We start from the raw sequence: 13,369 nt of genomic DNA on the forward strand, positions 1-13,369 counted from the left end.
AACAAGCTACATGGAAATTGGAAATAAAAGCCTCTGCTGTATACCCCAATCGCTGAATTCGCACGACGCGCGATAGGTGATTCCGTTGACTATTAAGCCGCATACGCTGTGAAGGTAATCTGAAAGTCATTCGTAGCTCTTCGAATAAAAAGATGGACGCGCCCTACAGATCACCCGAGGAGCTTCAAAAATTAAGAGTAATTGATTTGAGAAAAGAGCTGTCTGGTTTAGCTCTACCAACCACAGGTAATTGGGTACTAAACAGTATTAAAAACAAGTTTTTTCGAGATTACCAGTATGTTCAAAGATGAATATACTGGCAATCTGTTTGCCGATACAATCTGTTTTTGTGTAAACAATACCCATATCAACCCTCAAGCATGCTTCTTACATATTTTGTGTTTTCAGTTTTAACATTATCATATTAGTTAGACCACTCATTAGTTTTTTATTGTGTACACTGACTTTTAGTTGTTTACTCGCTGTGGTACATTGTGAAAAACATATCGTAAAAGATAACTATTGATTACCACAATAAAGATTGCTAATAATAATAATGCAAATCTACTGCTGCAGCAGGTCTAAAGTAGTCATGTACATAAGTATGGAGCTGCCCTATATTTTGCGTAATTTTTCATACACTTGAATTTTAGGACTCGGAAAGCCCGATATATAATTAACTTGAATATGATCAAGTTAAATACCATTTTAATTTAATAAGTTTAGTATTCTTGTGGTGTCATTGTAATGTTCGCAAGTTGAAACTTTAATCCTATATTTAATATAGGATCAAATATAGAACTTTAATCCTATATAAATATAGGATTAAAATTTCAACTCACAAACATTACATATTATTATTAATTATAAATATACAGTTATATATTATCTTACAATTATATATACAATTATTATATACAACTAAGGTTCTACTATAATATAAATATAGTACAATTATTTATATATATAAATATATATAGGAGGATCCATCATGCCTGTAGGCATTACATGGATATTTAATTTAATAAAAAAATTGTTTTTTTTCCGTTATTGGCCTCCTTTTACCTCACTAAAATATAACAAGAAATTGTTCGCAATTCACTATGTTGGCTTCTGCCCCGGTCTATCTAATAATGCTCTAATTCTGTTATAAAATGAAAACTTGAATTGGTCCATGCGAGAATGAGGAGCGACAGTACCTTTTTGGCTGGAGTACGATTTGTTAAAAGAGACCAGATAGAAGTACTATTTAGCTATAACGTAAAACTGGGAAAGTCCTTCCTAACCTCCATATGAACACATCTGGTAGGGTTAAAAGTCATGCCCTATTGGACAGACCAGTCATACAATGCTGTTACGTTATCTTGAAGACCAGCCATGCACTCTGTGATATCCGTGCCTGATAGAGTGTCATCTGCATAAAGCTCGCAAAATGGGGCCTTCCCAGCCAGGGGCATGTCATTAGCAAAAATAAAAACAGAGGTCCAGAACCGATTTTTGCGGGACTCCTGAGGAGGAGGCAAACAACTCTGACTTCATGCAAAAAAACAGTAACAAACAAAGTTCAGTTCCTCAACCACATCTCAACCCACTGCACTACTTGAACATCTATAAGCATTGATCTTAGTGACAAGTAGATGATGAGGCCCATTATCGAAGGCCTTAACACTGTCGAAAAAATAAGATGATAAGCCTTGTACTCGGCTAGAGCCTGCGTTGCATGGTGATTAACATTAAGAATTTGAGTTTCGGTGCTATACCGTTTGCGGAAAACATGTTGGCTACTATTCATCAGATTAAAACTGTTGCCAGATGGAACTATGACATTCTCAATAATTTTAAAAGGGAGACTAGTAGGTCTGTTGTTATTGGGGAGATCTCTTTTTTCGCTCTTAAATATGGGAACAACATTAACTGTTCGCCAGTCATTAGGAACGTATCCTTGGTCTAGACAGGCTTGTATTATAACTTTAAGGCATGGTATAAACTTTTTACTTCACTGCTGAATGCTTTCAGACAGTACGTCGATATATTATCAGGGCCATCAGCCTTCCGGATGTCTAATGAGTTGATCAGGTTGGCAATTCCTAACTCTGTTGTTACTATTTTTCCCGCTTTCTTCCGAGAGAGGTATATGTAAAGAAAAATTAAGTATTGGATTTGTCTTTATTATACACTCATGAAGAATAAATTGCAAAGGCCTTAGTAATATCTTCTGTAGGAGTATTATCTAGGCATCCAATATTGTTTGTTTGGCCTTGTGATTTATTAATCAAGTCAAAGAGTGGCTTGCTATTGCCTTTTCAAGTTCTTGAGTCACATGACACTTGATGAAATTAAATTTAGCATCATTGATGGCTTTTTTCACTTGGTTTTTCCAGGGTTTCAGGTTATTACAATTTTCTACTGAAGAGTACACCCTGGCTGTTTTCTATAACTTATCTCTTTTTCTGATTATGCATAATATAGATTGTGTTATCCAAGGTTTCCTTTTTGGGTTTGATAACAGTGTAAGAACATATTTTTACATCGAGAATTGTGTAATACCTTTGAACAGGTCCCACATTTTATCTGCGGAGTAATTATTAATACTTAGTTTTTCAGATACATCCAAGAATAAAATGTCAACTTCCCTCATAGTTCGCCTTTTTGAAATTGAACTTCACCTTGCTAGTATCAGGTATATTTTTAAGCGTAATCGCCCAGGGTCAATTTCAATTAAGATCATATCGTCTGGCAATCCTGGTTGCAGTGTGTATTTGAAGTTTCAACTTTTCCAAAAGCTCTGATTCCACGAACACTAAATCTAGTTTATTGCTCTTATCATGAGTAGGGCCATGTTACATGGCATAATTTTATTTTAATTACATACTACTTTCATGCACTGAGACCTGCTCTCTATAAATGAAACATTGACACAAGTTAATTGGTGTTAATTCTTTCTCTCTGTGCCAAAATATTTTAAATTTTCTCAAACGTTTGACACTTCTATTTCCCTAGCAGTATAAAGTTAGTAGTTTTTGAAATTTTAAGCATTCATTTTTCAAAATATCACTAGGTGAAAAAATTTTTACATTTAAAATTGCTTAGCAACAAGACAGTCAGAGTATTGCTTTAGAGACAAGTAAATAGGAACAGCAGAAAGAGGAGATTGTGAGCATTAAAATAATATAAATTTTTTGTGTTGTATTGTTTAAAAACAAATTACAACTAGTTATCTATTTTTTAAAAATAATAAATTATAGTAGGTGTCTTCATACTTTCGTACATGACTGTATATCAAGTGTCTACATTGGCAAACCGTAAATCATTTTCCATGCAATTTCGTTGAGCATTATGTAGAATGGTCTTGTCAGCCACTATATAAGTTTCTCTTGTTCATCGAATTCAGAAAGCACGCACAATAATGATAAACACAACACATGCATACAAATGGTGTGGCGGATGAGCTAGAATGGGGGTTTGGTTTAAAGGGATATAATTGTTTAGCCTGTACTACGAAGCTTTTTATGCAACAAACAGAATGACTAATAACATATCGTATACGACAAGTGTGGGTTCATCAATGATCACAATAAGCGTGAATTCAACAAGACACAACTTACTATGAACAAATAATCAAAATTGTAGAAGTACATCCATACATTACCTTCGAGGTAGACACATTTTTTGTATAGTGCCTCAAGTTCTGCTTTTGCTAGACATCCAACACACAAACCTACTGGCCTGACACTGAAGTTATACCTTTTTGATATAGCGAAGCTGTTAAAAGTCAGACAGCTGTGAAGATGAGGTATCTTTCGGAGTCGTAAAAACAAGCAGGACTGAGTGCTACATTAACCTATTATAGTTTGTTACTTTCAAAAACAGTTTAGTTCAATGTGATTATATTTGCAGTTGATGTTCGGCATCAACATTTAAATCATGAATCTGACGGAGCAAATTTCATTGTATTGATGGTGTCATTGAGTAGAAACGAATACAATGCATTTCCATTTGCCAATCATGTGTCACCAATCTAATTGTTTTGCGATGGTACAGGTTTGAAAATTGAGCTTCTGGTCGTTTGAACAGTTTGGTAATAATTTAATTTAAATAAAGGACATCATGGACACTGAAAGCTGTAAATCATCTTCGTCAGTGTCATCAATATATAGCTGCTAGCTGGTCTAAACCAGGTTTGGTTATGTTGTACTAAGGTTTACTGACAAAGGTTCAGGATAAAGCTCACCAGCCAGTGGATGGTTAGAAAGACCTAAGTGTGTAATTATTCAGAACAGATAAACAAGCAAAATTAGAACTCTAATAATTTGACTGCTCCATAACATAAAATGTTGTAGATTCCAAGTCTGTTGTAAATGTTTATATCTGTTGAAATAGTATTTCAAATCCATCAAAATATTTTTCAAAATTACTCATCAAAGAAGGTGTAATTGTTTTAACTCTTTCGCTACTAAGAGCTGCGTAGTACAGCTCGGCAAGGCGTTTTCGTATGGCCAAGTGATGCGTCTTTAATAGGAGCTTCGTACAAAAATGTTTGATTAGTGAGTAGTTAATTAATTAGCCTACTGTATCTGTACTTGAATTACAGGGAACTATTTTCTGCATGCACTGAGGCAATAAAAATACATGTACAACCCATCCTAAGCGTAGTTTCGTTTTACAAAAACTATTTTTCTATCGCAATTTCCTCTCCGCAACGACCAGTCGTAACAGATGCGTAGCAACTAAGAAGATTTTACTAATTTTAGATCAATAGTCTTTGGGTGATTTTTATTGAACAATAGTACTACTGAGAGTTGTTTTATTTTTAGCCGTGATAATAATGCCGTATGCTGTAGTGAGGTTGATAAATCATCCTATTCGGACATGCTCAGTCGTAGCGTAAATAGCCGAAAAAGTATCCGAGCTCATTTTGCAACACATTTGTAGCTTTTTTATGGCATCAGCTGATGCAAAATTTATACTAGATATTTTGGTATTATAATATTTTTATAGACCATGTGGCTCCAAAGTTATGACATGTTATACAAGCCTCTGTCAAATAATAGGTTTTACTGAATGTATGTAGTTATGTCTCAGGGAACGAAGTTAATTTAGTAGCGAAAGAGTTACTAACATACTGCACACTAAAAAAAGTTGTATTAAAAGAAAGAATTATATTGCTTTAAGATGAATACCTTGACATGAAATTGTCCACTACCTTAGGACCCTCGCTATTTGACCCGTTCACTGCCAATCTAGGCTTCTAGCCACCCTTTGCTGTTTGATTGCGATTAGCTGTGTATTCATTTGCTATCACTGTAAAATTTCATATCAAAAGACTAAACATTTACTGCATCAATGCAGGTGTTCTCTGAAACTAACTCTAGTAGTACACTGATCAATGATACAAATAGACCTATACAAATTACCTATACTGCACTATACTTTCGGTTTGATTTTCTTTAACAACTTTTTGTAATATCAGTTTCGATTGAGGGTTTCCTGCGAATCTTTTCTCTCAGGCTAAACAAACTGGTATATGTGTAGTACTAGAAAGCTATCAACAAACTTCTGCTGTTGTTCAAAAGTTCTACAGTTGTTATCAAACTGAATGAGATTTTTAATATTGGCATGGTTGTTTTGTTCTTCAGCATGTTCACATAAAATTTGGTGTATGTGTGAAGTTTCTGAATTTTAAGATTGATTTTTGTTTCTTGTTCAAAATATGAAGTTATTAGTTTACAAGCAAGCACAAATTCACCACAAATGCTTATCTGCCAAAGTGAGATTATGATCATGAGCACTCCTTGAAATAATGGCAGTGGTAGGGCTAAATGTTGAATCAATAAAAGCTAAATTATATGCCGGTATTTTCTTCAGGAAAGAAAGATGAATTAGTTGCCAGACTTCACCAATATCTTACGGAACAGTCACAATCTCAGGTAAAGCTTATTTTGTTTGTCAACTCAGCGTGATTCCCTGAATGACAGAATAATATGGATAATTTATCTATATACTGACTTGAAAGATGTCTTTTATTTCTGCAAGTTTTCTTGTTATATGTTCTTCTCTGATTTCACATTTACCTTTTCTAATAGGTTTAAAGGTTGACTTGCAACAAAATTCACATTACAGTTATTTGGTATCAAAAGATTCACCATGTCGTACTCTGTTGTGTTGTAAGTGCCAAATATGTGGAAATGTGATTACAAGCTCTTAAAAGCTCAAAAACGAAAAGCCGCCGTAGATTGGAATCTCTTGATTTCGATGACGTATCCGCAGAGTTTGGTTATCGTCTTGTCACGTATGTTCTCACGTGAATTGAGAGGCCAATAGAACACTCAATATAAAACTTATCGTAGTACTAGTTTATGACAAACACTTCGGGTTTTACCGAAGACCCCGTATCAAATATAGATGCTCGCTACTTTACAGTTTTGTTTCGGCATTATTCAATCGTCAAGTCGTAATCTGATCATGTGACCCAATACTTCGCAAATAATTTTTGCAGCACTTTTCGATTATCACAGTTGACCAACAGGCTCGTCATGATTATCAGGCAATGATATGTACTCCTTCAAGCTAAGGCTAAAAAGTTTAACGATTTTTTACGGTAAGTTATAAGATATCAGTGCTAAAAGTGACAGCATTACAATGATGATAAAACAGACGCGTAAGAACAATAGACATAGTTTTATTGAATGCGTGAAGTATATTTGTGAAAATATTTCGACGAATAAGGTTGCAAGAAAGTGTAAACGGAAACCATCTCTCTCAACTACATCACATTTGAGCCGTTTTGGAAAGGGAATCCAAACTACGGCGGTCTCGTGTGACTGCGATTTTCTGTTCGTTTTTGAGCTTTTAAGAGCTTGTAATCACCTTTCCACATACTTTGCACCTACAACACAACAGAGTAAGACATGGTGAATTTTTTTCATATCAAATAATGGTAATGTGAATTTTGTTTCAAGTCAACCTTTAAACTAAATTAAAAGTAGGCTTTTTATTGACTTTTGTAAAAAAACAAGGTCATAATGATGCTTTGTGAGTTCGCTATTTCGTTGACATCTTAGCCTGCTTTTTGTATACATGTACTAGAATATTGTTTACTGTGCATTTACAAATTACCGTTGTAGCAGTTACTGTAAATACTGTTAGATCCGAACCTTTATTTATGAGTTTAAATACAAAAACATGTTTTAATGTTATATATGTTGTTTAAAATTATCATGCCTTGGATCAACTATTTCTAGAAGAGTATAGTTTAATTCGTCTAATTTGTTTCACAACACAAAACATTATTCTCTAATAAATGCTGAAAAATCCACACACATATTGATGAAACAAATGCAGATTTTTACGAGGTGTGTAAAGTATAGTAATAAAAATGCAATCAATCAGTAAAATAGGTTTTTATTGTCATTTGACTTTAGTGACTGGTGAATGGAATTGTGGGTTTGGCGATAGATAGAGATAGTGATAGCGTAACTTACTTTAGGATTGACTGGGTGAAGTTTAACTTAGCTGTTTTCAATTTCAATATTTTCTGTTTTACTTTTTACCTATAGCTTCTTCATTAAATACTAAAATTGTATTTTTAATAAATCTCAAATGTGGTATGTCTGAAGCTCAGATTTGCCCGTTTTTCATGTCATATCTTGTAAACTAGTTTGAGACGGCCATAAGTAATGGTTTCACTTTAATTAATGAGTGTGAAGACAGTGTTGCTACTAAGTAAATTACTAACCTGTATATTATCTTATATTCTTATGTAATTTTGTATTGCAGGATGCCACAGATGCTAGGTATGTTGTAAACGCCCCAGGCAGTCCTTGATGTCTTCTGCAATTGCCAACTCAATACATCCTTCACAAACCAACAAATACATACGACTCAATTTTCATTCAGGGTTATTAGAAATGTTTTGTTAGTATTTTTGTTCCATCGTATGGCTTCCTTCATTTTTTCAGTCACATTTTATATTATTTTTACACAGGAAGTTATACTTATCAGAGTGTACGTGCGAATATTTTATGTTGCCTTGTTGCCAATTCATTTGTTGAAATATTATTAGTATTATTTGCTTGGAGTTAGCTTTATATGAATATTTCACGTTATGTTATGTGTTAATGGCCGACAGTTCTGTTCTGTTAATTAGCAAATACTGAGGTATGAATTGTGAATTATTTTCATTTCCCCCAATAACGAATAGACTAAGAACTTGCATAATAGTGTGTCGGCTGTGCAATATTTGTTGATCAATGATGATGATATGACGGGCATTACTCCTGTCTCAAATGTCATTACGCTCTACGTTCTGTTATGCGCTTTGCACGTACGCTGCAGGACGTTTGTCACAGCTTTTAACATTGGCAGTACTTGATTTTTGTGAATATTGAAGGTTTTCTGTTTCTTTGTAGCACCAGTGAGGCTGCCCACGAGTCCGAACCTATGGAGGTATGTGTTCTATACTGGTGTTTATAAATTTATGAATTTTTTTCATTAAGTAGCCTTAGAAACAGAGGCTTATATAGTCACGCTGATATTTGCTTGCCAAGCTAATTTATGCATTGCATATTGTAAACAATTTAACTTTGAATTGTTTTAAGAAGTTTGAAGTGTTTCTAAGTTTTTATGTTCTAAAATTATGTATTGAATATCGTTTAAGGCTGTTATCATTTTGCTATGGGCTCTTAAGCGTGTTCTAAAAAAGACTGAACTATACATAACATAGAAATTATCTTATATTCAGCATTTTCATTGCCTTGGCGGCTACATAAACTGCAAAGATCTCACAAAACAGCTATTAAATGCAGATATCAAAGTCACTTGTGTTTTGGGCAACGGTGCATCTTAGGTCGGTACAACGCGCATACAACGCATGCGCAACGCACAAACATTGTGGATACAACCCCGACACAAGTAATTAACAACGTATGTACCGACCTAAGATGCACCGTTACCGTGTTTTGTCGGTTTATATTTTGCAGACCATCATTTAGTTGCAATATCAGGGGTTAACTAATTACTATGATTGATCTTTAGTAGTTAGTTTTATACATGTTCCTAGTTTAACTGCTGATACATGCATGTACATATATGTATATATATGTGTATGTTCGTATATGCATATATATATATAAGTATATACATATAATGTATATATATGTTTTTTATATATATATACATAAAATGTATATATATATATGTATACATATATATATATATATATGTATATTGTAAACAATTTAATGAAGTTGAAGTTGAACTTAATGAAGTAATGAAGTTGTTTTTTATCTAAGTTTTTACATGAATAAATTTTATATATATATATATATATATTACATATACATATATATATATTATATATATATGTGTGTGTGTACTGTACTTTTTGGACCATAAACCACACCCCTATATAACCCCCATCTGTTTTATTTTCTAAAAAACGATAATAAAACAATACATAAGCCGCACCTTTGTGTAGGCCGCAGAACTCAGGACGGTGCTTTTTAACACGGCAGCAACTTTGCTGTTTAAAACGGAACAGTGCCTAATGGCACTGTTTCGTATTAACCAATGCTTTTTAACCTAATGCCTAACTGAACAGTACCGTTAGGCATTGTTTCGTATTTTCTTTCACCGCTAGAGGCGCACTAACCGGAGATTCTGGTTAATGCGCCCTAGTGATGAAAGAAAAAGTCACAGAATAGCCGCACCCTTATATTAGCCGCATGGCTCAAATCGTCAGAAAAAAGTAGCGGCTAATAGTCCGAAAAGTACGGTATGTACCTTTTGGTAAATATCTTTGATTGCTCATTGTGATGAAACAGCATGAATTGACAAAATAAGGCATCTGAGCGTTTCAACTGAAATCATGTTTTGTTGATTTTAATATTGAAACATTCTGGCAGTCAAATCACCTCAAACATCAAATACAATTGCAAATGATAGAAAAATACCGATACTATCCGTTAAAATTTACTAAAATTTTATATAAGTTCGTCTTTAATACAGTTTTCGGTTAGCAAAATGAATCTCACTTTTGCTAAATAGCCTTTCCCTTTGTGTACATTGTCATTTCATTTTGTTCCTAGATTGTGTGTCCTAAAAATCGCTTAAAACCTCTTTACTCCATAATTTTAGCCTCTCGATATATTCACAGAGCATTAAAACAGTGGCTGATAGCTGTTTGAATTAGGTAATCAAACTTCGCTTCATGCTTAACTATTACAACAGGTCTCTGAGGACACTTCAGTGCAACAAAATGAAGAGGAAAGTAAAAAGGAGGCTGAAGAACAACAGTTGGCTGAAGAGCAACGATTGGCTGAGGAACAATTGGCTGAAGAAAAACGGTTAGCCGAGGAAAAACGGCTGGCCGAGGAAAAACGTTTGGCCGAGGAAAAACGGTTGGCCGAGGAAAAACGGTTGGTCGAAGAACAACGATTGGCTGAGGAGCAACGATTGGCTGAAGAAAAGCGGTTAGTCGAGGAAAAACGGTTGGCTGAAGAAAAACGGTTGGCTGATGAAAAGCGGTTGGCTGAAGAAAAACAGTTGGCCGAAGAAAAACGGTTGGCTGATGAAAAACGGTTGGCTGAAGAAAAACGGTTGGCTGAGGAAAAACGGTTGGTCGAAGAAAAACAGTTGGCTGATGAAAAGCGGTTGGCTGAAGAAAAACGGTTGGCTGACGAAAAACGGTTGGCTGAAGAAAAGCGTTTGGCCGATGAAAAGCGGTTGGCTGAGGAAAAGCGGTTGGCTGAGGAAAAGCGGTTGGCTGAGGAAAAACGGCTGGCTGAGGAAAAGCGGTTGGCTGAGGAAAAATGGTTGGCTGAGGAAAAGCGATTGGCTGAGGAACGACGACTGGCCGAGGAGCAACAACTGGCTGAGAAAAAGAAGTTGGTTGAGGAAAAGAGGTTAGCCGAAGAGCAACGATTGGCAGATGAAAAGCGGTTGGCCGATCAACAACGGTTGGCAGAGGAGCAAAGAGTGCTTGAAGAACAACGACGCATTGCAGAGCAACAACATCAAGCGGAAGCGGAGAGACAGGCCAAGGAAGAACACCAAAGGATTACATCTGCCGAACAGCTGAGGCTTTCCCAAGAGCAGGAGACCCTCAGAGCTATTGCTCAACAAAAAGAAAAGCGGCAAGTAGAGGCACAGGTACTAATAAGGCTTCATTCTTAACTCCCTCCCCCTCATCTTTGAAACTGAAAGTATCTGCTGTCAAGTATGTGCTGTCAGGTTACTTGGATATACGAATAAGAATTGCAGTGGTTCATTACAAAGCACGATAACTAAATAGCGTCATGGATATGTGGCCATTCGCTGATGCGCTCAAAATTTACCTACTACAAGATATAAATTTCTTAAACCAGTGAGATTATTGTAACCTTGCAAGGTTTTTCTTTAGATATTTTTAGGTGTCGGCGAAGGGTTATTGATGGTCTGATTGCCTAAAAGTTAGATTTTTGTTGAATGATTAATTCAATATAGGCATAGTTTTCTGCTAATATTCAACTCATTAGCATAGAAACCCATATTTAAGAATGCTGGTGAGGGTAAGTTATTCTCAAAACTTGTAGCTTCAATTCAATTAATACAATTTAATCTCTACACGCAAAATAATTTGTTTCCAGATTTGCTTTGTACATGTATATCAAATATTCCCGTAACAATGTCCTTATTCGTTTACTTGATTTTGCAGAACGTAAACCTAAGATAAGGCTAGTAAATACTGCAAGTAATTGTACTAACAAAGAAAATACTTTATTTGAAACTATGTCAAAAATTATATGGAAAGCAAAGCTAAATTGTATATAGAAAACTAATTTAGCTAATCAATAAAAAAGTTAATAAATAGTGAAGAAGAAATGTTTTTATTGTTACTCTACTGTAGAGACACACAAGTAGCAGCGTAGGCTTAGCGACGAGTAGGTAGAGGTAGTGATAGAGGTACGCGATGTAATTTATTTTAATTTGAACTTTGTAAAGTTCAAATTAATTGAGCTTACATATTTTTAATTTTTGTAATATTCGTTTAACCGTAGTTATGCTTGCCTAAGAGACCGATGTGATTTTAACCATGTCTGGTTGCTACAAGTCATGGATACTTATGATTGTTCAGGAACAGGAAATGATGTTGCTTGTACAGCAACAACAGGCTCTACTCGACCGGCAAAAGTCAGCCCATGATGCCAATCAGCGACAGGCGAGACAGCTCCAAGAGCAGAGGCAGCAACTGGAGGCAGCTCTTAGACAGAACAGCGCATTACAGTCTCAGCACAAGGTCTGTTATTTGTTTTTTTTTTGTAGACTTTTGAGTTGCGTACTTCATTTCCACTGTTCACTGGAAAGTTTGTCTGTTCAAGTCTACAACAATCTTCTTTCAAGTAGTGAAAACTTCATAACTCAGAACAGACAGTTAAAAAATCTGTTAACTTCTAGTTACAAACATCTCATTAGTGGGGGGGGTTCAAAATTGTTCTGTTTGTTAAAATGCCCTATGACGTTTTATGTTTTCATCGTGATGTTCTCATCAGGTAAACTTATATTTATGCCTGTCAATCTGATGAGCCCTTTAGTTAATGGTAGTTTCAATCAGGTTAACTAGGATATTTATTAATTTAAAAATAGACTATCATTTCTTAGTAACTTACCAAATAGCTATTTGCTTGCAACAGGGGAACCAGGTTATGGCTGACCAGTATCAGAAACAACGACAGCAGCTGCTGGCGCAAGGTGAAGCGATTTCCAGTATTCAGAGCAGCATCTCTGAGCAGGCGACTGCCTACTTGGAGCAGCGGGAGCGAAATGAAAGGCTTATACGGCAGGTGATGGAGCAACAGCAGCTGAAGGAGTCGGAGCAGCAAAAGATGCTTCTCCTTGAGAGGCAGCAGCGAGTGAGTAACTATGGTTGACATCTCTCTTTACGAGCAATATTCAGTTAGTATACTTCAGTTATACTCTTCTTTTGACTTGAATCTTCTCTGTTAAATCTTTACATATATTTTTACTCCCTTTTAAGCTCCTTGGTAATATGCCCAGTATGTAATTTAAAGTACGCCCGGTATTTAATATGCCCAGTATGTATATCAAATTTTGATGATTTTTACCAGGGGGTGTTTGCATTAGATGTTTACTATGGGTTTCTATACCCCTCTATAAGATATTTTTTCCTAATGATGCCAACACTGAAACGAACTAAAATCATATAATTGTACACTAAGCTATTTTTCATTGTCTTCGTAGCAAACAGACCACATATATTTAGCCATTACTTGCTAATGATTTCACATTTACATTTAAACACCTTTAGAGTGTTATTTATTTTAATTTATTTCACCAAAACTCTTCTTTCATTTTATGAAATTTAAAAGGTACA

General features: G+C 35.2%; 1 protein-coding gene across 1 annotated transcript in view; it reads left to right on the forward strand.

Moving 5' to 3' along the window:
• Positions 1-125: 125 nt before the first annotated feature.
• Positions 126-13,369, forward strand: part of LOC137401148 (splicing factor 3B subunit 2-like) — a 30,651-nt gene continuing 17,407 nt past the window's right edge. Inside the window, exons 1-7 of the mRNA XM_068087522.1 lie at positions 126-246; positions 5,866-5,927; positions 7,777-7,793; positions 8,409-8,445; positions 10,228-11,148; positions 12,113-12,274; positions 12,669-12,887. Of these exons, the coding sequence (XP_067943623.1) occupies positions 153-246; positions 5,866-5,927; positions 7,777-7,793; positions 8,409-8,445; positions 10,228-11,148; positions 12,113-12,274; positions 12,669-12,887 (1,512 nt within the window). The 5' untranslated portion in view covers positions 126-152. The remainder of the gene's footprint in view (positions 247-5,865; positions 5,928-7,776; positions 7,794-8,408; positions 8,446-10,227; positions 11,149-12,112; positions 12,275-12,668; positions 12,888-13,369) is intronic.

Source organism: Watersipora subatra, chromosome 7 (assembly GCF_963576615.1).
Source record: "Watersipora subatra chromosome 7, tzWatSuba1.1, whole genome shotgun sequence".
NCBI lineage: Eukaryota > Metazoa > Bryozoa > Gymnolaemata > Cheilostomatida > Watersiporidae > Watersipora > Watersipora subatra.